Source organism: Polyergus mexicanus, unplaced genomic scaffold, assembly GCF_030449975.1.
Source record: "Polyergus mexicanus isolate NDT 795.1 unplaced genomic scaffold, iyPolMexi1.0 SCAF_12, whole genome shotgun sequence".
NCBI classification, from domain to species: Eukaryota; Metazoa; Arthropoda; class Insecta; order Hymenoptera; family Formicidae; genus Polyergus; species Polyergus mexicanus.
Genome location: NW_027223332.1, coordinates 8,667,046 through 8,692,084, shown reverse-complemented (window position 1 = coordinate 8,692,084; position 25,039 = coordinate 8,667,046). Strand labels below are relative to the sequence as shown.

Sequence of the window (25,039 nt, the reverse complement as noted above, 5' to 3'; positions counted from 1 at the left end):
CGACGGCAATTATGATCCGTGTATTTCCACGTACGCTAACTATAAATGAAGACGAATTAACATGCAAATGAATGATCGAACGTGAACGTGATGTAGGAGGAAAAAAAAACAGAGATGCGCGTTGTTGCTACCATCGATTCAGTACCATCATTACATGCTCATTATCTCCAAAGTTGAAAATACGTGATGTGAACACGGTTTATAGATCCAGACAATGTGTAGAAATATAAGACACGTATAAAACAGAAATAGGTAGAAATGACATGTACAAAAATATAATAATATACTGTTCGTGAACACATGAAGAAAAATTTTCTAATTTTACGCTGTTGCTAAAAATTTTTACACATCAAAACTTTTACACATAATCTTCCTTCAAAGAGAGAGATAAATAAACAAAATTACTTTTGTATTTTCAAGAATGAAAATACGAGACAATTGCCAGAAAATTCTCTCCCTTCGATAGAATTATTAATACGTCAAATTTATTTATAGCTATCATTATCAATATTAATTCAATTTCTCCCTCCTCTCTCGCTCCCTTACGAGACTTAAATCCTCATCCTCAATACTTCAAATTACAGTTTTGGCAAATAGAACGTTTTCGTGAGAAGCTGCTGTAATCAAGATATCGTTAATAATAAATATTCAGAAATTTCGTGCGAGCGGATAAATTAATGTTTACGATAAGTAAAATTTGCAAAAATTTCGGATACAGCGTTCGTTACGTCGTACGCATAAAGAAACGTAAAATATATATTTTTGCAAGAAATCCGCAGCAGCCGACAGAGATACGGCAATTACGTCGGGATACGTGTACCAAGCACGCAATGGGGGCGCGATCGATCCTCGCACGGTGGGAAATACTGCGGGAGAAAGCATCTGACACGCGTTTTGAATTGCGGCGTCGGTGTCGTATCGAAGAGACCCCCGGGTCGATCCGTCTCGCGAGCTTGAAATAGACGAACAACAACAAAAATGACAAATATCAGCTGTACGGGAGCAGTCTAGCTCTCTCGCGATCGATCCCCTCGTTACGTAGCGCAAAAATAATTTCCTGAAATATTTTCCTGATGCCTATCCAAGAAAAAATACAGGGTGTCTACTTAAGTCTTGTAAAAAAAAAAAAAAAAAAAAATCTCTCCGAAAGTACCTTGATCTTCGAAAAATATTTTTCTTTAAAATTCCGTATAAAGCGAACATTTTTTAAAGATTTTTTGATGCAAATTTGTAAAATAAGATTTTTTTATTGCATGCATTTTCTAATGTTTTTCATATGTACAGAGCATCTTAAGTTTCAAGTGCTAGATCTGCAAATATACTGGGGAAAAAAAAAAAAACTGGATAACTTTCTCGTAAGATAAACATTTTTCATTTGCATAAAATTTTCACCTTTTTATCACTAAAAATTAAAATAAAAAATATGTACTGCATATTTTGTTAAGATATTAAATATATAAACAGAGATAGATATATATATATATATATATACAATATATATTTATAATATATTTTAAACACATAATTCACATAATTTGATTTATGAACGGATTGTTGACTGCTTACAATATAAGAGAAAAATTATTAAAGAGAGAATTCCTTTTTAAATTCTTCAAGTCCCAATAAAATTCTATGATAATTTCTTGATTTTTCCAGGTACAAAAAAAATCTCTGAAAATTTCAGCCTTCAAGGAATAGACATCCTGAAATATAACGAATGACTAATTTGCTCTAAAATAAAAATTCTATCGCGTTGAGAACACAAAGTAACATCGCGTTTAATAATTTTATTAAAATAAAATTTTCATTTTCTAAAGATAAGAAAATGAATCGACTCGAAATCAAGGAATCTACAAATGCGTGAAGATATATATGTAGAAATATTTTGTATGCACGATATTGAAAAACGAACAATTTGTTTTTCTCTCTCTCGGTAACTATCGTTAATCATGTAAATGTTGAAAATTTTCATAAAATCTAATCGTACGGTTCGTATCATTATGATTCGTGCACTGTACACATTAATGGTACACACTTGGTCGTTTACCTTGAGGATGTTTCCTTTAAGGTACATTACGTATCCAGCTCTCTCATTATCTATTATTATTCGGCAGTAATACATATATATCTCACTTGTATATATCGACCTGTTTATTTAAAGGTGGTGAGGAATATAAAAAAAATTTCGTTCTCGCTAAATATTTAATAATATCGAATGCGACTGTCAAACCTCCCCCCCCCCCTCTCTCGTATTCGATAAAATCTTTGAGAATTTTAATATTTCGATATCACCTGTTCAATGGGGATTATAAAAAATTTCTCAATTCTGTAATATATTTATAAAACGCAACCTTTTTTTTATTTTTTGAAGAATAAGAGAAAATTTTTCGAGACATCTCTACATTTTATTACCTATTAAGAGAGCATAGAAATATATATATATATAATCACAGATACGATATGCTAAGAGAGATTTATATATATATATCGCTACTAATTTTGCTTCTATCAAAGATAAAAGATGATTGCTAAAACTGATATCGAAGACGAAGTGCACCTCAATAATAGCGGTTCACATATATATAAGCAGCTCTTTCTCTCGCTCTCTCTTTCTCTTTCTACGTGTATATTACCGAGCGGAAAACTCTCTCGTAGTGACGCGCGGCCAGACTGGAGGACATCTTATTGGCCGACTAACGTAAACACGCGTATGAGCAACACCCCTTGTCTCCTTACATCATGGAGTCCAGATATCTCTTCCGATCCGCGCTCTCCCCTCCGTTACCCCACTGCCCGCAACCGCCGTACACATCCCCACTCTCGTCTCTAGCTTCACCCATTCACCGTTGGTGCGCAGCGTCTCGCATCTCCTTCCCACCCTGACTGCGACCGCGTTCCCCTCCCTCCCCCTCCGACTCCGATCGGTCCCCGAGCCCGGCAAAGACTACTCTACAGCCGCAGCTCTCCTCCCTGCTGCTACACAAACAACACGCCACACGCATGCGAGTTCCACTTCTTGGCGTTGCTGCACGGAGAGAAAGAGGGAGAGAAAGAGAGAGAGAGAGAGCTCATTCCCTCTGACGACAAGCGCAGAGGTGGTTACCAGCAACCGTATAACCCTTGACTCGCTTGGCGGGTCCACCGTGCTCCGTATATTCTGTGAAAATCTTGGTCCCCTTGATTCAGAACGGAATACATTCGTAGCAGATGTAGTTTACGATATAATTGTCTTTAATCTTTTTATAATTTTTATCGTGTAGATATACCGAGGATTTATTCTCTCTGATAAGGTCTATCATTGTATACCTATCACAAAAATATAAACAAAATATATAGATCTACCAAAGAAATATTGGAATATCGAGGATATCTTTCATCTCTTTTCGAAGCAACAAACGTATTGTATTTAAATACATTTACATTAAAAAAAAAAAAAAAACCCACATCTAGTAGTATATAATATTTTTGACAGATATTGTCATCAGCATATTTTTAAATAAAAAAATTGGATAATGATACAAATTAATAGAATTGATCAAATCTGCACAAAAGATATTTCCAAACAATTCGACATTGACTGTATATGCCATCACATCCTTGACAAAAGCCTTGACTTTTCGGTGAAGCAAAGCGCGCGCGGGCATTGGCAGATTTCGTAAGCGAGAGCCATTCGCTCGCTCTCGCCTCCCTTTTCCGATAGCTCTTTTCGCATCTCTTTGCTTCATGCGTGCATACTTTCGCTAAATTGTTCCTCTTTTTCCACCCGCTATCGATTATGGCGCACGCGCGTGGACAGCGCGACGGCGAAAGTAGAGGCTATTTCGCGAGCTTCATTGAAACGTGACAATCAAACCGTCTCGTTTGAATTTTCTCTCTTTAATCCTCCAACACACTTATGCTTGTTCTCGCAGATTTTCAATCTGTGAAAATTCAAGTTTTCGCTCATTCGCGCGTAATAACTTTGATAAATAATTGAAGAAAACGAAATTATTGCTTCTATACATAATAAATAATGGTGCTCCAAGTGAAAAAAAAAAAAATGTATAAAATTTTTCCCATGAGCAATTCAAATGATTTCATAGCAACAATCATGAATTATTTAAAAAGAGTTTGAAGCGAAAGAAATTAAATACTCGACAATCACGTTCTAATGAATTAATTTATACGATGAATTATTAATTATATGATTTGTCTATATTATTTTTATTACGTTATTAACATAACAGACTTGATATAATTATACTATATTGCTTAATTATAAAAACATTAATTCAAATAGGCCATCTGTAAGGAAATCTTCAGAAAAAAATATTAGAATGAAAGAAAAAGAATCGTGTAATATTTCGCGATTTTTCAAGCATTCTAGTCGCAGGATATATATATAATAGAATGTAGTGAGTTGCGGATTGTTGCGCAATATTGCGTTCTGTAAACGCAGACCCTGACTTTTCAGGTCGACCATCACGTTGAGCGTCACATGAATCCGGCAAATTACTTTTCGATCTCGAGGAACGAGGATCGCGTCTAAATGTCATTTAATCGCCGGCGATCTACATGGGTTCGCTTCCCGCGTGTTCGCTGTATTTTTTTAAATCGTCGCGTCGTATAAAACAACGCGGCTGCGGAGAAAAAATTCAAAAACGCCCTGTCAAAGGATGTCTTAGGATCGTTATACCGAGAGAACGCGATTTACCCTCCGTTTGAAAACGATGACGACGACGCCGATCGCGCTCGGCAAGCGTAAACCTTTTCCGAGCAGAGGAAAAATATGGGAGGACCCTACCGAGATTCGATCATCCTACAACTTTTCTCTCTGCGAGTAAACACTCTGGCATCGAGCCTCGTTGTTGCGTACTACCGTGTACTCTCTCTCTCTCTCTCTCTCTCTCTCTCTCACTATTCATATTCTTCCATGACGCCTACGGTAATATCGACTTTCTCAAAGCTCGAGATGAAGGCAAATACCTCGCGGGGAAAGCGAGCGTGGGAAGAGTTAAAGATATCGTATTATCTCGAAGGGCGAGGGCGCGGAAAGACGCGTTCTCGCGCTACTTTAAACCCGGAACGGACGACGGGATTTTTGCCGTCGTCGTGCGCGTGATAGCCATGCCGTTATCGATTAAAACGCCCCACCTGCTGGAGGTTATAAAAACCGAAAGGGCCATTCTCTCTCCCGCTTGCGTACTTTACTCGGCATGCATATATATGCGCACGCGTATATATGTGTGTGTGTTGGTGTGATTCAAACCTCGTAAATCAGCGTCGCGTCCCCGTCCCCCCACCGGTCGGTCGGTCGGTCGGTCGGTCGGTTGGTTGGTTGGTGACCTCGCGCGACGACTCCGACACACGACCAGCAATTATTCATTCCGCGAGCTTCCGAATCTTGTTACGTCTCGGATATGACAGCGATATTCTACCTTCGCGACTCTCGTATTCCCCATCTTCCCCGTCGGCCACAGAGAGCCGACTGACATTCAATTTTAACCGGTTATAACTTGACATTCGTAGAATCGCGCACAAGTCTATTTACAAGTCTATTATTAAGCCGTCGTCTAACAGTTTTTACATTCGCGACGAAGATCTTGCGTTAGAAAGAGTTTTCTCGCAATTTTCCTACAGAATCCAAAATTTTTCTCAAACACGAAAAATCTATCGCGCGAAGAAATTCCGCTCCACATTTTCGTTATTTCTCTCTCTCTCTCTGTAAAATCAACATATCTCACCGGTTATACGGCCGATAAAACCACCCTGTATATACGCGTATCCTCGCCGGCAAACGGACGACAGACGACGTTCGGCCGGCGCTCGCTGCTGATGCGCCAAGTCAAAATAAACGACGTTCTCTCTGTCTTTATTGCCGCTCTCAGAAACGGCGGGAATCGCTATTGCGATGCTCCACCCGCCGCTTCTCCTCGTCCTCTTCGATTCTCGACAGGCATTGTCAAAGTCTAGAGCATAAAGCCCATTTTAGACGATTTGTAATACGCGACAAAACTCCAGACAAAAACCTATTTATACTTTTATGTGCCGTATATTTTGTGTGTGTGTGTGTGTGTGTGTGTATGTATTCTGATTTTTCAAATATCTTCTTTATTGCGCGATACATAAAATTAACATCGAGTTGCACATATATGTATTTGATTTCTTTTACGTGCAAGTATAATAAGACGAAAAAATATAAGATGGAATATATGGGGGGGGGGGGGAATTTGACAAATTCAATTTTAAGTTAATATTACAAAAATACTGAAAATCACATAAAGAAGCAGGTCAGCCAGATAAAATTCTGACGCCAATTTATAGTCAATATAGATATATATCCATTTTCTTTTCGAACACATTATTTTACTCTCTCTTTTTCTTACTCTTAATAACGAACAATTTTCCAATTGCTCGATGTATATTTATAGAAATAATAATAAAATTTTTTTTCCCCAGAACATATAGTCAGTTTTGTAAATTTTACAGACAATTTTTTCTTCACATTCTTATCTTAAAAGCAAACCATCTCGATATTGATTCATCGATATTTCATTTAATTATTAGAAGAGAATAGATTGATGCTAAGAATAAATAAAAATATACATCAACGTCTACGCGTTTCCTCGACGTGTTTTTTTCCGCGACACCAGTCCACATCCGTTTGCAGATTTTGACAAGGATAAGGGGACAAGCGAAGGCCATTTTAACGAGCGGCGCATAAAAGAGGGGGGAGGAGGGGGAGGTGGGGGGAAGCCGTGATGCTCTCGGCCAACTTTGTAAACCCGCGTGTTTTTTTTTTTTTTTTTTTTTTGCCACGCCACCGCATGCCGTCGTCGCTCGTGAACGGCGATTTTTTCAAAAGTACACGTCGCTCCTCTCTCGCGCATCGCCAAATATATTTCAACCGGGTTATTATTATCCCGCGAAACCCAGAACGGTCGATAGCTCCGTCGTGGCCGCCGTGACTCAAAGTCGAGCCGAGCCGAGAGCACTCGAACCGAACCGAGCTCGGAGAGAGAACGTACACGCGGGGTCGTGTCATTCCTTCCTTCGACGCGTGAAAAAGACGACCCGAGAGACGCACGCTGGGCTCTGGTCGTGATGAAAACGTAAAGTCCTCGCGATCGCGACGTTAAATCGCACACGACACGAACAGAAGCAAAGTCGGTCTTACAGGCAACTCCTTCCAACTTGACGACGCGACGTATCGATTGTGAGAAGCTTCGAATGACACATTTAGAACCTAAGAAAAATTGTCCTTGGGATTAATTAAATATACGCGCAATATATGTAATATCTAAATATTGAAAAGTATAAGAGAAATACCGCTAATGACTTGAAGAGATTATCCGTGTCGTATATTTTTTGCTGCAAGATTTTAATACGTTTTGAAAAAAAAAACCTAAATAAAAAAATTTATTCAAAGATATAATTGCAATATTCGATATGCGCTATACTTATAATCAATTGTAATGCTTCTTTCTGTCAACGTGTTGTTCATAATCTCAAGTTTCATAATCGTTGAGAAAGATACAACGGTATATAAATACCCGATTGCGCTGCCTATCGGCACATTAACGCTCATTAAGGAAAAATAAGACTATTAACACTAGTTCGCGATTCCCGGGCCGATCAATGTCGCATGCATAGGAATAAGTTTGAGCAGTTGCAGTATCTAACTCTTAGGTAACGCGCGAACTTGATCCGATCTTTCATACATCGTATAAAAACAGGCCGATTAGACTTGTTTCCGTCTTTAAGCAAAAAATATCCTGTTTATAAGACAATCAAATATTTTACGTAAACTCTTATATATGGTGATTTATATAATATATAAAAAAAAAAAAAAATTTCCATTATATTATTATGTCAATTATAAAAGTATACGCGTTGCAAAAGTATTGATAAAATAATTGGCAAAAAATACACTCCCTTTTTCGCTTTATTTTTTGATTTCTTATAAGATACGTCTCGGTGTATACCCTCGCGAAATCTGGCCATGTCGCGCAAAACTTTAGCATTCGTTATCGCGGCTGCATCCGGCGAGAAATATCGGACGCGATATCGATTTCAGAGACGATACGACGCGATGTCGTCGTAGCGGCTCTGAATAAGTCAACGAACTATAGCCTTCATTCCGCTACGATAGGCCGTCCGTGTTATTTTCGACCAGGCCTACTTCCGGTATACATTTTCCGAACCAGTCTGCGGTTTATAGTTTACGCGCTAAGCAAGATCACTGGGGGAGCGTAATTTACAGATATATTCTCTCGATCTCGTGTTTGATCTATTTCTTTATAAAGTCTTTTATAAAATTTTATGAAAGCAACTGTCAAATCGATTAATATAAGCACGAGTAAGGAACGCAAGAGACATATGTGTGTGTGTGTGTGTATATATATACTTATATATGCATGATATATTACTTCGAGGACATATTATAGAAGGTTAATTTTGCATGAGTAATACGGGCTGAAATATAACTCCAAGTTAATGAATTCGTTATTAGAGTGGCGATATTAATATAATACGATGTACCTTGTAACTCTAATTAAAAGAAGGCGTTCAACAAAAATTGGGTTCATTAACGAAATTGTTGTAATATACAGGCAAGAATATTGGAATAGCGTGTCGGAGTAAGAATAAATGAAAGAAAAATGCACAATAAAAAATTATGATTGCGATATTTCCAGACTGCAACCACTTATACTTTATACGATGCGAATGAAAGAATTAAGAAATTACAGAACAGGAACAAGAAGAGAACTCGTAACAAAGCACGATGCGATTTCTTTCGAAATCATTAATAATAATATAATAATAATAATAATAATAATAATAATAATAATACACTTGTACAGATTTGCAAAAGCCACGAAACAGAAATAACGCTTGTCTAGCAAACTCGAAAGTATGTAACAGAGTTCTGCACGTATCGTGCAACAAGAAACAAGATTATATGCATGAGAAAGTCTAGAAAGGCCTTATCTTTTGAGTTGCAAGCGGTCGAGGATAAATGTCAATTCGCGCGACTAAATTTTCACGAACGCATGTAGAGGAGATAAAGGTTCGATATTCCTCATATAATTTAATTTCAAGCGTACTCGAATAGAACTTTAATATGACGTTTAATTACTGACAGATTGAATATTGAAACTTAGAGAAAGAAGCTGTAAGGAAAGATAATGAGATGCGATCGAATTTGCAGAGCTCGTATAATCATAATTATGTGATAATATTTAATTGTAAGTATGAACCTTTTCATCTTACAGCGTTTATTAATTTTAAGAATTTCTCAGACATGAAAACCGGCCCTTCCTTCCATCGGCCTCGCAACGGACTCGACGCGTACGCGCATCATCAGATCGATGCCTGCATGCGTGTGACGATGCTACAGGCGGTGCTATACAAGTGCGTGCACACGTGTGTGTATACGTCAGCGTGCTTGAACATGGAAACGGGGCCAAGCTAGAGACGGTCACGTTTAAAGAAAATCCGACGACTCGGGTGATAATCTGTCGGTTGCTAATATTTCGCTTTCTTGTACGAGCGAGATGAGAAAAGCTGGCGTTCCACTTCTCCTTTATCCGATTCCTTTCGTAAAACGATTTGTTCCTGTTTTTTTTTTTTTTAAACTTTGAAAAATATTGTCTTAGTCCGTGACACTTGGCGTTGTATTTAAAATTATCGGTACGGTCTCGATAATTGTTATTGGAAACGAAAGATTCGCGACATATATTCACCGTCTAATTGCTAAATGCATGCAATAATAGCATGCGTGTGTGCGTATGAACATGTGATAGTTTTACCTCGACTTTGATCCGAGAGAGCAGCCGGCGTAACGTACCGTAGAATTTTCGCTTACAATTAGTCGAGAAAAATAAGAAATAAGACGGAAGAAAAGATGGCGAGCGATTTGACGATTCGTCCGCGTTCGCGATACCCCCCCTTGCGAAAGATTGATAACAATTCGACGAAGGGAGAGCGTTAGAGTTGTCATTATCGTCTGCAATTACCACAGGGTCGATTATTCGCCAAAACAGCGCTCTTATCCGCGACGATGCGATGCTTATATAAGTATATACGTGTGTGTGTGTGTATGTGTGCGTGTGGTTTTTTTTTAGAGGCTTTACCATCTGAGTCACGCATGACGATGCAAAAATCTGATAAAGAGAACGTCATATCTTCCGATATATATATTTTCCTTCGAACACAGGAAATCATTAATGGCCTGGCTTGGGAATAAAGCAACGTCGCAAAGTAACAGGTCCGATGAGATTGATGCGAGAATCTACGCAAAAGCAGATTTATTACACGATAGCTCGGAACAGCAGCTTTTATCTCTCTCTCTCTTCGGCAAAATACTAAATTGCATTTCCAAATCTGCGATGTCAGCTTATGCAACGAACCAACTAAATCCGTATGACTCATGAACTTGAGAAGTTCCTGATCGTTGCAAATAGTTCAATTATAAAGTTACGTATATATATATATATTATATAGAAAAAGATACACTATATAATATATTTAAAATAATATAAAAATATTTAATATAAAATAATAGGGAGTTTTATCATATTTTCCCTTCTCACATTAGGGAGAATATTCGCATAAAATTGATTATAATATGTACTCGCGCATCATCAACGCCGATATTATTAGGATATTATTAAGAGTCAATACACGTATATTTTCGCATTGAATTGCGGATATATCGCGAAAAATTATGCCGTTGCATCGACCGCGTCCGACTGAGCGAAACGCCGTTGTAATGCTTTCGGATGTGCGGCATTGCCAAGTATAAAATACTCACGGCGAACGGAGGGATAGATCTGGCAACGCGAGAAGGAACGTCGCTGGCTGGCTGGTCGCGTTCAATTTTCGTGACACGCGTCTGCTTTAACCCTTTCGAGACTCTCCTGGTACACATCCGGCCAAGGAAATATATAGTAGAATATTCGTAATTTTTCGTAAAACGCGCGTACCCTTTCGCGATACAATGCAAATTTAATCAATAGTACGTCGAAAAAAAAAAAAAGGTGAATTGTAATTATAATCCATGTATATATATTTTTGTATTTATATAACATTTTCTTTATATCGTAGCTATGCGATGAACAAAAAGCTTTTCGGGGGAAACCCATTGTACATATAATTCTATTGAAAAGAGTTGCAGTTGTAATATTACTTTGTCGATACATAAATATAAGCGTATTTTTAAATGAGAGGGAGAAAAAATGCATTTGGCCTTTTAATTATTGCTCGAAATAAAAATGTCGAAGCAAGGTCTGTTTTGAAAACACAACTTTTGCAAAGTCGACATAAAATATTTCGCGATAAATTAATTCTTTTCGCCGCTTTTAAACCGCGCGAGCAATAAGAGCCGTAACAATTTCTTGGGAGGTAAATTTTTACGACCTTATCGAGATATCGAAGTCATTGAAATTGACTTTCCTGTCCGGAAATGCGTGCGCGAACGGGAGGAAGTTGTTTGTCCTTTCGGAACGGGAAAAAAAAAGGCGAGCGAGCAGACAGACGCGAACAGACAGAGGCGCGTCACACACGAATTACGTAATCGTCCTCCTATCAAAAGACCGGCTTCGCGACGCGGCAGAGAAAGAGAGACAAAGATTACGCGAAGTTTATATGTATGATAAAAGTGATGCTCAGACACACACGGTGACTCTCAGCACGCGAAATCTTGCAAAATATTCTCCAGCTTCTGATAACGTCGTATATGATGAACGAAATGGATAATATTGATATTCGGCGTAGGGAAGAACTATATATATTTTTTATAACTTTAAAATTCAAAGGGGTTAATCGTATTTATTTATCTTGACGGAAAGCATAATAAGATGTGAAAAATTTCAAGAAATAATATATCCAAAGTCGACTTTTATATAAAACCATAAGTTTACATTACACATATATAAATTATATAAATAATCGGAAATAAGGTAGAAAAAAAAAATTCAAACAATAAATTGAATTTTACTGAATGCGAAACTTTGTTGTCTGTTTACTGTATTCGAAGTATGAGATGTAGTAAAAAAATTTGATAACCCGCTCGCGATATATGGACAACCTTTCGTGCTGAAAAAGTTTTGAAACGAGTCGGATTCACCAAGCATACGACATTTTCACGTAAATCGACAGCCGTGCAAGTTTTCGATCAAAGTACTCGCGGCAGATAACCGATAAGATACTCGTCGATCGTCGCACAGGACTTACGTAACAGTGGGCGTGTGCTCGAAATGAAATGCTCAAAGTATTCTCGAGGACGATCGGTCATAAATTATTTTCTATTTATCTCTTTCTAGACGAAAAGTGTATATATTTTTTGTAACGTAAGATAATCGGACTAACTGAAGAGATTTAAAAAAAAAAAAAAAAACCATTATATGAGAATTGTTACAGATATATCGAACATTACTTTTCGTCTAACGATAAGAGAAAAATAAACGGTATACGAAATGTATTAAATTATTTATACGATTTAATATGCAATATATTAGTAACACAATTCTTAATATTTTATTTAAACAAAAGAATATATCTGTCATGTAAATATAAATAACATTCGATAATTGTGGCTTAGGCAATTATGATCAATGCTCATTTTATCTAATATTCGTTGTATAAAATTATCTCGTTTGTTATCGGACGAAGAATGATCTTGTTTTGACGTTATATAATTTTCGCTTGACGTACAAAATAAATTCATATATATGCGCGATATATTAAATATTCGGAAATCTGAACATCGTAGCAAGATGGTCGAATATGTTGGACGCATATTTAGGAATATCGTGGACTATCGCGAAGCCTTCCTAATACAGCACGAGAGAGCCTCGGAGGCCAAGAATGTTCCACGCGCCGCAACGGCGGCGGCGGCCATCTCGTAAGATCGTTTCGAGCTGGCCGACGTGTATATAGGGTGTATCAAATGTCGCGCACTTTCTCTCGGCTTGGCGGACTGGCTAGAGACCGAACTAGAAGCAGAATGTCGCTTGCTTCAATGTCGGGGCATTAATATTATATGCGAGAACGTGACGCGACGAGGTGATACGTCGATTGACTCTAATAAAAATACGTTTCGAATACATAACCACTTGTGCAGAATTTCGACAGGCACGCTCGGTGTTTGCGATAAGGATTCACTTGCGGACGACGGCGTCATTTTGAAAAAAAAAAAAGAGAGGGAGAGAGGGAGAGAGAGAGAGCAATATATTATGTAAACAAATCAGTCAACGAAAAAGAAAAAAAAAGGAAATATCTTCTTTTACGCAGTAAATAATTTTAATATCGATATTAATATTGCTTGAAATATATTTTGTAACTTGGGCAAACTTTTTTCAATGATTTTGACGAGCTATAACTCTTCGATTATTTCGCGTAAATTTTATTTTCGTAAAGAAGTTTACATATCTTACTCAGTAAAAAAATTTTACATCGAACATTGAAACTTTGGCGATTGGTATTCTGCAAAACTTTCCTAACCGATTGATCTGTCAAAGAATTTGTGATTAAGAAAATGAGCTTCTATTAACGGGAAAATTAAAATTTTTAAAAATCAAAATATATGCATTGCTCGATACGCTCGCAAGATGATAATCGCGATTTAATATCTCGGTTGTCGTCGGCGACGACTCGACGACGACGGTATCGACCTCCTCGGGCAATGATTCGATAAGATGGAACACTTTGGTGTAGTAACATCGCTCGTTATAACGTTCAGAATTTACCGCCCGCGAACTAATATCGGCGAAACCATCACCCAAGTCTCAAGTTTACCGCACATACACGATCGCGATCACGAGATTCGAGGTGCGTACTGACGCATCGTGAAGAGGCACAATCGCGCTTTCGATATTCGCGACAAAACACGCACCACATGGACTAATCGAGCGTTTTAAACTTGTACACGATCAAATAGAATTTTCGTTAAAATTCCCTGATCTTCCCCAGGTATTCTCGTTCAAAGTTTCAGGAAAAGAGAATATTTTAAAGATCTTTTTTTTTTATGCAACTTTAAAATAAATTTTTTATCCCATACGTTTATCTAATATTTTTCACTCGTACAAAAGACGAAAAAGTCTCTTAAGTTTCAAGCGCTAGATTTGTAAACGTACTGAAAAAAATACTGAATAATTTTCGTAAGATAAACATTTTTTATAATTGCATTTTTTTTTCTTTTTATCACTAAAAGCTACAATAAAGAATATAGATCGCATATTTAATTTATATTTATTCTGTTAAGACATTGAATATATAAGAGAATGTGACAAAGATAGAGATATATATTTACAATATATTTTAAACACATAATTGACAAAACAATATAAGAACAAAATTATTAAAGACAGAATTTTTAAAACAATTCCCCGAGTCCCAATAAAATTCCATTAAAACGAAATAAAACCTGATTTTTCCAAGCACTAAGGAGAGGCTTTTTCTCTGTTTCTCATTAATCGAGTAATGAACATTTATTCATTAGAGAAAAAGGTACAACTAAATATACTTGAAGAATATATTGAGACCTTTCTATTCGCGAAACACAAAAAGCGTCAAAAACAAATTATTAAAAAAAAATAATAATAATAATAATTCTCGAAACAAGAGAATAAAACATGCGTATGTCCCATATTAAAATTTCCGATAATTTGTTTATATCTCGATTATTCTCCGACCACGATCGGTCCTGGCTCGTGCCACTTTCACTTTCAATCCATCGAGTAACGAACTACAGATGGAAATAACGAACGATTGATAACTCCGTGGACTGCGTAACGACAACGAGAGCGATTCGCAAGGAACAATGCGATCGAACCAATGTCGCGAAAGCCGATGTGAACGAGACGTATGGCAGCGTATATACTTGGCAGAGAAACGCCAGCGTTTAAATTAGCAGCGGCGTGTGCAAGAAAATCATAAACCATCGGCGGCTCGTCTGTGCTATAAAAGTTATAAAAGATCGGTCGGAAAGAGAGCGATGAGAGATTGCGACAAGCACTGGCATGAAACCTTACGCAATTGAAATTCTTGAGAATTAAAATTGAAATCGAAGACTTGGACCGATAGACGATCGGGGCTCCAGTTCGCGAATAAAAGAGAAATTAATCACGCGCGGATTTTCCCAGATTTTACAACCTAAACGGAATTTTCAAAGATTAAGGATTGAAATATTTATGATAGTTTAAAAAAAAAACGCTATTTTTTAAAAAATTATAGATTTCTAGTAATTGTATAGTTTGACGAGTGAGATTCAACTTTGTTTTATAGATATCTTAATCAAACCGAGCGTTTTTCTTTCTCGAAGAACGAATCTTCGGAATCGTCACACTCTTTTAATTATCACTTTTATATTTTCTCATTACGCGTTGTTTAATAAATCGAATTCCAATCGAGACAGCACAAGATACGTAACAGATTGTAAAATTCGATATTTCAAACACGTTGAACGTGGAAAATATCAAAATTTAATATCATGACGTGAAACAACTATATGGACACGCGAGTAAAATTTTTACCTTTTTATAAAGAAGAAAAAAATATATATTTAATTTTATATTAAATATATATATTTAAATATAAAAATATATATTTAATAAATATATATTATATTATATATTATAAATATATATTATATATAAAAATATATATTTAATAAATATTAAATTTATATCCCGCACACCTTCCACACTATCGGTGCAATCGCGTATAAATTTAAGATCCTTTCCAGGACGAACTTGATTCGCGCAAACACATTTTATCTGTCACTCGCGATTGGACGATGTTATGCAAAAATGAGAATTAACCCCCAAATGAAAGAAGAAAAAAAAAAATCTGAAACGTACGGTTTTACATATTACTCAATTATCATTATAATTAATCTTCTTTTTTTTTCCAAACTCGTAAATTAATTTTTGGCACATCTTTTTTATATACAACACTGTTCCATCGCATATATATTCACGATATTAGATAACGATACAGATTCCTCCCTTAAAGATACAGGCGAATCTTCACCGTCGGCTTCAGCGACGAGACGTCGCGTCGCTTCCGGTGCGCCAATTTCCGCGAATCCAGGAGAGAGAGAGAGAGAGAGAGAGAGAGAGAGAGAGAGAAGCGAGTCGGAGCTATCGCGTTTCGTTGAAAGAGAGAAAGAGCTTCCGTTTTTCTTTTCCACTTAAAAAAAAATGAATATTTGCCCCCGGAGGGATATATAGCGGGAGGAAGTGGACGCACAATACCGCTCTTTTAGTCGAAAGATCCACCGAGCGACTCGCCTCCCCTTCCTATCTCCGCCGACGAGGGTCAGAGCACAATAAAAGGCACGAGATATACGTACGCGAGCGAGAATCCGTCGGCCCGGTATCTTCAAGTTCACACACGGAGCGGAGAGCCGAGAGAGATATCCCCTATTAATAGGTCCTTTTTATTTTCGGGATCTCTCGTAACGACGGCTATGTATTTGGGCGCTTCGCACTGCTGGACTCTTGGAGCACAAATATGGGCGAAGAGACGTCGAAAGCTCGATCACACGTAGAATATATCACTGTGAACACCGAGGGAGAGCGATGACGAGACGATGACGAGTCCTTCGATGGCGAGGAGACACGTAGTAAGATGAGGCGGACGGCGGGCGGGCACGCAGCGACGAGGGTTCGTGGAGCGAGAGAGATCCGAGAACGCGGGAACGAACCCGGGCACCAAAAGCTTCATACACGTGTGTAAAAAAAAAAGAAAGAGAAAAAAAGGAAAACGAGCGTGATGGTGGAGCACTCGGTCGGTAATCGCGCATCCTAGTAAACACAAGGGCGCGGACGATGCAACGAACGACGACGAGAGAGAAATTGCCGCAGGCGAAACGAACAACACATAAGATATGGATCGGCGATACGATGATGAACACGCGGAACGGACAGACGTTAGATCGTGACAAACGCGGTCACGTACTGCGACGCGACGCGACGCGACGCGACGCTACCCGACGCGACGCGACGCGACGCGACGCAGCGCATAGCGTTGTCGACGCGGCGTGCGTTCTCTCCAAAAGATCGCGACGACGAGGTTGAAAGAAAACACGTATTTCACTGTATTCACTGCGTACACTGTACCAACGTTTCGTATTTTCGAATGCAGGTGCAAGCGTTTCACGTTATCGTCCTCATCATCATTATCATCGTCATCGTCGACAACTTTTTCCCATTTTTTTTTCCTTTCTTTCGTTCCTCTTAATCCTTATTCCGCTTTATTACGAACGGAAAAGAAAAGTAGGATAAATAGGGAGAGAGAGAGAGAGAGAGAGAGAGAGGGAGAGAGGAGCAAACTGGACGGAGGAAAAGGGAGAATGAGAGAAGGAAAGAGAGAGACGGAGCAAATGTATTCGTGGCGGGTAGTTGATGTCGCTATGTGTGGGTGCGTGTGAATGTGCGTGAGAAAGAAAATGAGAGATTACGCACACTCGCGTGATTACCTAAAAGAGAGGGAACGAGAACCGGAGGAGCGAGCGAGAGAAAGAGAGAGAGATAGGCGAGAATAAAAGAGAGATATAGAGAGAGGGAGGGAGATGGAAAGAAAAGCGAGAAGAAAGACGGATAAACGCAAGGACAAAGAGAGACGGAAAAGGAGAGCTATAGACTCGACAAAAGGAGCATGACGACACGGGATAAGCGTTTCGAAGCGCTTTTTCTTTTCTTAGGTCTCTCTTTTTCTCTCCGTACTTAATTTCGTCGTGGACGAGACGTTACGTGACGCGACGCGACGCGATCACGAAAGAATCGTTACCGACGGCGACGATGACAAGGACGACGGCGATGAATATCCCTCGTCGTTCGCGCACATTATTCTTCCCGAGAGGCTTACCCGCGACGAACTTATTCCCTCGATATATCGTATTCCCTAGCGACGTGACATTCGTCGATAGTTGCACCGGCGTTAGCGAGCAACAACCACCACGACGGCGACGGCGGCTGCTGCGGCTGTTGCTGCTGCTGCTGCTGCTGCTGCGACGGCGGTGGCGGCGGCGGCGGCGGCGGCGGCAGCGACGACGACGGCGGCGACAGCGACAACGGGCCACCGCGATTAAAAAACACTCGCGTTCTCGAGCACTCGCGATCCGACGACGACACGGTGTCTCGCTGCTGCGGCACGAAAATCGGCGCGGCCGGTCCACACGGCGTTTTCAGGGCCGCCAGGTTAACGTCACGAAATCCACCGCACACAACCATAGATCCAAACGGCGGACGGACGGACGGACGTAAGGACGGACGGCAGGCTGGCAGGCAGGCAAGGCGGAATTACGGGTGAGGCGGCGGGCGGGGTGCGAGGGGCAAAGGGAAGGGAGGAGAGAGGAGGGAGAGCGTTCGTGGCGGCAGCGGGGTGAGGGTAACGGGCCGCCGGGCGAGAGCGGACGAGGGGTCTCGCGCGATGTGGATCGGAGTGGGAGGAAGGAAGGAAGGGAGAGAGAGAGAGAGAGAGAGAGAGAGAGAGAGAGAGAGAGAAGGAGAGTGGAGCGGGATAGAGTCCCGAGAACGAACGAACGAGCGACGTAGCAGCTTCGCGCGCGCGATGGTGGACTAGGTGGGGGGGAGACTGCGCTAGCTCAGGATCGACTCTCGCGACGGAGGGGCCCTCTATCGTCGTCGTCTCTGCATCTGATTTTCGCCGAGAAAACTTATTTTCGAATCTATCTCCTGAATCGATCGATGACGATATGTCTTTCAAGATTCGTCACGATCGAATCGCTATCGCGAATTTTCATAGATCGTAAGATTTATCATAGAATCGTTCTGTTTGGTATCGGCAGAAACACGAGTAAAGCGCTCTCTCTCCGCTATATCGTGAAAGATACCCCGACTTAAAGCGGATAGATCGAAGTGCGTGAGCGGACGAGAACGATGTCCCGCGTTAAATTCTCTGTTATATTATATTCGAGTGGATCGATGACGAAGAAAATTATGATCCTTAGCGATGTTTTTTCAAACCATATAAAATCTCGTATCGTTTGTCGAAATTCCGTCGAAACGCACGCTCGTACGTTGTTCTTTGGACTTGTACTTTCACTCGGGCTTCCATTTTCTGTTATTTTCGGTCCGCCGAACGCGCTCGTTCCTCTCGCACGTAATAAAACGCACAAAGGGGCCGCCTCTCCCGTCCATCTCGCATCTTGATTTCCACGCCGCGCCGAGAAAGAGAGATTCGTCCGTTTTGTAATTTTCAAGCTGCCGTCTCGGTGTGCAACGCGTTTCAAAAGGAGAATCGTTCGTTTGCAGATATATATCGCGAATTTTATCGGGATATATTCTCGTTTCGCTTGCCGGACGCGTCTAACGATCAACGCGAAACAGACGGATCCGTGCGAATAATGGTGCCGAGGAATCGACGCGTTCGATACAAACGAGACACTCCGCTCCGTCTGCGCTGTTTCTCTTTCGTAAACGCGTGTCGATTCAATTGCGTTTGCTTCTTGAAGAAACTAAAACGATACGATAATAAAATTTCGCGACATATGTACGTCTTTCTACAAGACTTGTATAAACATATATTTTGTAACCCGGTCGATTTTAACGAATCATTGAGGTGACTCGTTTTTACTTATATATATTACTACTACTATATATAAATTCTAAACAGATTTAAAAATGTTTATCAAACTAGACGATTTATATATATATGCGCCATATAATTTATTTCGACATTGTTTTTATATCTAAGATATTCGTTTTAGAGATGGGAGACACGCTTGAATCTTGACGAAGGTTACATAATATTCCGACGTAAATCAAATACAATCCGCGATATTCCGATGAGGGATTATATTGATAGGCAAAACTCTCGCAATTTCCGACGTCGATCGACGTGGTTTTGCCGTGACGTTGGGCATGCAAAATGGCCGCGTACGGCACTGCGTCGAGAGCACGAGCGAACAAGCAGGCCGGCCACCTAGCGGCGAGAGAGGAAGGGGAAGGAGAGAAGCTCCAGCGGTGGGGATAGACTCGTAGAGGGAGTGAGGGAGGGGGTAGAGAGGTGTACTGTTGATCCCGGCCGCGCGGAGACAAGAAAGTTGGAGCGAGATCGAACGAGCGCACGGAAGCGAGACGGTACGACACGCCGGGCTTCGCGGCAACGCCGGCGAGCGCGCGGCAACGTTGGGCCTTCACGGACGCCAGGCAATCCACCAACACTCACGAGTGTACGGAGAACGGCGGATCAGAGAAGGAAAGAATCCCGTTTTGCCGCGCTGGAGAAGATGGAAGAGACGGGGAGAGAGCGAGCGAGCGCGCGCTGGCGAGAGATAGAGTGATATGAATAAACGAGGGGAAGGTGGGGCAGAGAGGACGAACGTGTGGAACGAACGAAAGAGGTTAGGTTATAGAAAACGGTGGGAGAGAGAGAGAAAGAGATAGCAGACTACGAAGTTTTCCGCCCGATCTCTCGAGATTTCAGAAAAGCGTTTGGTGCATTCGAAATGCACACATTTATATACGCGTCGATCGCGCGATTCTCCTCGTTCGACGCACTTGCATACGCACCCTGGGACACACGGATTTCTGTCGCCGTCTATCGCGGCTATCGCGACGAAACCGCTTCTCGGGATTACGATAATTTCATCCACGTCGCAAGACGAGCCGCTATTGAATCGTACGAGAGACGTTTCCGCTTCTGCGAATCGCATAAATTACTTTCGCGCGTCGAATCCTCATCTCGTTTTTCGGCAAAGACCGAAAAGAAAGAGGGTTAGAGATCGATGGACATTTCAGGAAATATATTGTAGAATATTCGCATTATATACGCTTGTTGACGAAAATCACGTCATTGTTTTCCGATGCTCTCTATTTCACATTCTTATTGGACGAAAATTCAATTCGCGATCGTATCGATAACATCTCGGGATTCGAACACTTTCGTTCAACTTATAGCAGTCGTCTGAGAGTCCCGACAAATCCCGGTCATTAATACGCAATGAGCGCGACGTCGTATACGTCGCGAGTTCTACAGCCTTTTTACGACCCCGCGCGATCGGACAATGAATAAGTTAAACAAAACAAGTTAGTAGGTCAGACGCCCCGCGCACTCGTGTCGGCCGCGTCCGAAAGTTTCGCGCGATAGAGCGGATAAACACGCGGCTCGTTTGAGCGAGCAAAGATGAAGTCGGTCGATCTCGATAGCGCGCGAGAAAAATTCAGATTAGCCATGAGAGAGAAAGAAAGAGAGAGATTCCGATTTCCCCGGAGGAATCTGCGTAAGGAGATTGATTCATTTCTTTGCGCGCGTTCTCACACGGAACTTGATAAGCAAACGTGATAAGAGAGCGTATACGTGTTAATGCGTCATGTGTACAAATGTTTCATTTATTGCATGCGAAATTAAAGTATACTTGTATATATTATTTATAGATATAATATATATATATGTGCGTATAGTATGTACTTTGGAGGCAGTGGGATTGGCACAGCTTTCGTTTGTATATAAACACGCGATTCCGTTACTTCCTATAGATATTTGGAAAGGGAATTTTGAACTCGCGCCGTTTTATCGATTAAACGCCGACGTGTACTTTAATGTCGGCGCATACTGCACAGCGCGAATGCCTCACGCACGGGGAATTATTCTCTGTAACTATGCAACTTTTGTGAAAAGGGCTTGAGACACTTCGAAACTGGGGGACATTCTTTTTGAAAAATTACGCAGAAAAAAAAGGAGCGAGAATATCCCCGCATACATCTTTGTGAGCGGTTTTGGCATTATTATTATTTTTTTTTTTTTTTAATGTCATTGCTTTTAACGTCGCGTACATTTACGTGTTTTTACATTTTGAAATAATTTAAAAAGAAATAGACTGGTATAATATAAGTAAATAAATTGTGGTTTTGTCTATTATTTATACAATAAGCTAGAAATTTTTTCTTATAACTTTACAATATTTTTTTGTTGAAATTGAGCGAAACAAATTGGCAACAAATAAATTTACTATGTATATAATTCAATTGATGCTGTGTGTGCATAATATTACAATAATATATTCTCTCTCTCTCTCTCTCTCTCTCTGTTTCTCGTTTTATATATATATATATATATATATATATATATATATATATATATAATTTTGTAATGAATAATATGTAATAGAATATATTATACAATTTTCCCCCGGGAAAACATAGATTTTGTAATGATCAAATAATTCGTAGCTGAAAAGGAATGAGAGAAACTATACATAGTATTGTGCGTACATCTCGGCACAAATATCGCAGCCAGACATTTCTTGCACACATGTTTCCCACACATACACACACACATACATACATACATACATAATGTTTTATTTCGAAACGTTGCATCGTTCGCGTAAAACATTCTGTCGCCCGAAGAATCGTAGGAAGAGACTTTCCCAGACGCGGACACAATGCGGTAACGATTGCGGCAAAGTGAGAGCGACGGTTCCACCGACGTTATATATCGTCCGATCTGAGACGATCTGAGACGATCTGAAACGTTACTCTATCAGCGAACAAACGAGCGTACACTCGTAACGTTATAACGAAACGAGCAAAGAGCGAGACGACGAAATACCGTTGGACAGATTACATCTTGCCCGCGCGGTAATTCGCGGAGGTAATATATTGGACGAGGATGCGCTTGTTTGCGATTCTCTCTCGACGCATGCATCCGGTGACTCTTTACGATCTCGCTCTTTCCGAGAGACTCGCGCCACTTTAAATACTCACACCGGCGCACAAGAACGGATCGAGGAAGTGGATTTTGCGCTACTCTTGCGCGGATGCCGCATCATTGCCGGCTTTGTAACCAACGACGTATGTCTTAACGATCGTCAAACTCGGGGTTTCTCGAAGGACAAGACAAAGTTGAGAGAGGGCCGCGCCCTAAACGCTCGTTTATCTGGACGCCTACTGCGTCTCGAGTCTGGCAAGAATATTAAGTCCCTATACGTTTGTACATTCGATATTGTTTTACACGCGTTCGAGAGAATTCTTCGACGTGGCTGGGATAGACGCGTCCGGTATCTCGTTATTAACGTCCTCGATTTGTGAGGGAATCCGCATCGTACACGTATTAGAACGCCAAGAATTTCTAAAACGTGACTGGATCTGTGCGCGATGGCGTATAATGCGGGTATTTTAAAACGCATCTCAAGTTTTAGTCGAACGTTTATCTCGAAACGCGCGGCGAACGAATACGGGCTCCTCCAGAGTCAGACCGTAAAAGAGCCTCGTACCGTTCTTCCCGTCCCGACTCGGTTCAGCCTGGCTCACTTTGATCGGCTCGCGCGAATCGAGGCACGTCGGCGTTCCCGAACCTCTAGTCGAATGGAAGATCGATGGGTCGCCTTTCCTAGTATCGAGAAGCAATAGTAGAGAAGAGGAACTATAAAACAATAGCACTGATTACTGGATGGCGCAAGGGTGTGGCAGCGCCATTGAGTCGTTACACGCAGGAATGGAGAGCCAGTAGGGGAATAATGCGAGAGAGAGAGAGAGAGAGAGAATGGGCGTCTGTGTACGATGTGTGTTTGTGTGCGCGCATGGGCGTGCGAGCGAGCGCGAGCGAGAAGGAAGGGCGCTGGGAAGGAGAGGGAGAGAGAAAGAGAGAGAGCGAGAAGACGGGCAAGAGACAGAGACGGTCGGAGACTGGTAGAAGTGGCGGCATGGCGGGGAGGTACGACGCGCGGACGGGGACAAGGATGAACCACCTTAAAGGGGATAGCGTGGATCATAAATAATCAATATTATACCTGCGACCGATATAGAAAAATTTCAGGATCGTATATTCAATCGCTTCGTCGAATCCGGCGAAAAATTGGGCCTACGTCTTTGACGATCTCGTCGATTCGGCGACCGAAATTCCACGCGTACACGTGTACAGTCTGACGTACGAGAGAAACATTTCTCGCGGAAGGAATATACGATTCCGGCGATTGATCTATTTTTTTATGGACACGAAACGCGCGCAAGTCTAGTACAGGCGGTAAACCGACGGATTTAATAACCGCAATTCGCAATTTATACGATTCGAAATTGCATACGCAGTTTGCGATAGCGAACTCCCTCCATCCCGGGGAGAGAGAGAGAGAGAGAAAGAACGGATACAACATGGTACACCTGCTATTTTTATTAAATTGCTGTATGCGGACGCGCATGTAACCTAATAACAACAAGCTACGATCATAGATTTAAAAATAGGGGGTCAATGAAAAAACGATTTGTGATCATTCATGTATTTATATACAATTTTAATTTGAATTTACGATTAATACCGAACGATGCAAGTTTTTTTTTTTTTCGATTATTCACGAAATTTAAATATTTCAGAAATATTATATAAAGAGAAATTGTCAAATGTTTTAGAGATCAAATATTTTTGCAATCTCGTAAAAGTTTTTATGACGAAGGAGAGAAGAGCAAACATATATGAAAAGTGTTCTTTCTTTTATAGCTTGTATTATTGTTATCAGAGGAGAATATTTGACAATTTTATTTGCTGTTTCTTTTTTTTTTTTTTTTTCCCTAAGATAATACATTTTTCTAAATAATGTTTCTGAGATTTTTTCGATCTCTCAATTATTACTGCGTTCGCAGTTTGACACGCGCGCGATTCTATATTTGGAATCGTGGATCTCGCGTTTAAAATGCTGGCGTATGAAAAATTTTCATGCGATCACGTAGAATAATAAAGTGCGAAAAGTAAAGTCGATAAAATGTTGTGAACGGATAAACAACGGACGCCCCTCGCGTATTACGCGTCCCGACGAATAACATTTACATATTGAAAATATCAAAGTGCGCGAAACCCGCTTGATTTGCCTCGTTTCATTTTCTCCTGTTGTTAGAAGTAGGAGGCAATGTATCATAAACTCGCGCTCGCACGACGAATGCGTTTTATGTGTCGCCCAGTCTACTAGCAATATAGCGTTTCCCGTTAGCGATGTAACGTGTTTCCCGTTCGGAATATTACTTTCTGCATTTACGATCGCGCATTAGACGAGGAGATACGTATCGACAAGATGCATTGAGAAAAACGGAGCAATTTT

The 25,039-nt window shown here is 40.4% G+C and overlaps 2 protein-coding genes across 12 annotated transcripts in view; one reads left to right on the top strand and one right to left on the bottom strand.

The window, feature by feature from the left end:
* The window catches only part of LOC138938120 (magnesium-chelatase subunit ChlD-like), a 32,568-nt gene extending 14,222 nt beyond the window's left edge, over window positions 1–18,346 (bottom strand). For 3 of the 7 annotated variants that reach the window (XM_070304877.1, XM_070304878.1, XM_070304879.1), the window contains exons 1-2: window positions 17,854–18,346; window positions 16,337–16,543 (exon numbers count right to left, since the gene is read on the bottom strand). In XM_070304877.1, the coding sequence (XP_070160978.1) occupies window positions 17,865–18,218 (354 nt within the window). In that variant the 5' untranslated portion in view covers window positions 18,219–18,346 and the 3' untranslated portion in view covers window positions 16,337–16,543; window positions 17,854–17,864. Of the gene's footprint in view, window positions 1–2,633; window positions 2,728–16,336; window positions 16,544–17,775 lie in introns of those variants that run through there. The other 4 variants (XR_011447647.1, XM_070304883.1, XM_070304881.1 and 1 more) reach the window with 4 other exon arrangements.
* A 1,682-nt stretch (window positions 18,347–20,028) lies between these two features.
* The window catches only part of LOC138938032 (ankyrin repeat and BTB/POZ domain-containing protein 2), a 39,726-nt gene continuing 34,715 nt past the window's right edge, over window positions 20,029–25,039 (top strand). For 3 of the 5 annotated variants that reach the window (XM_070304733.1, XM_070304734.1, XM_070304732.1), the window contains exon 1: window positions 20,030–20,353. The gene's annotated coding sequence lies outside the window, so the exon portion shown is untranslated. Of the gene's footprint in view, window positions 20,354–25,039 lie in introns of all 5 variants that reach the window. The other 2 variants (XM_070304737.1, XM_070304736.1) reach the window with 1 other exon arrangement.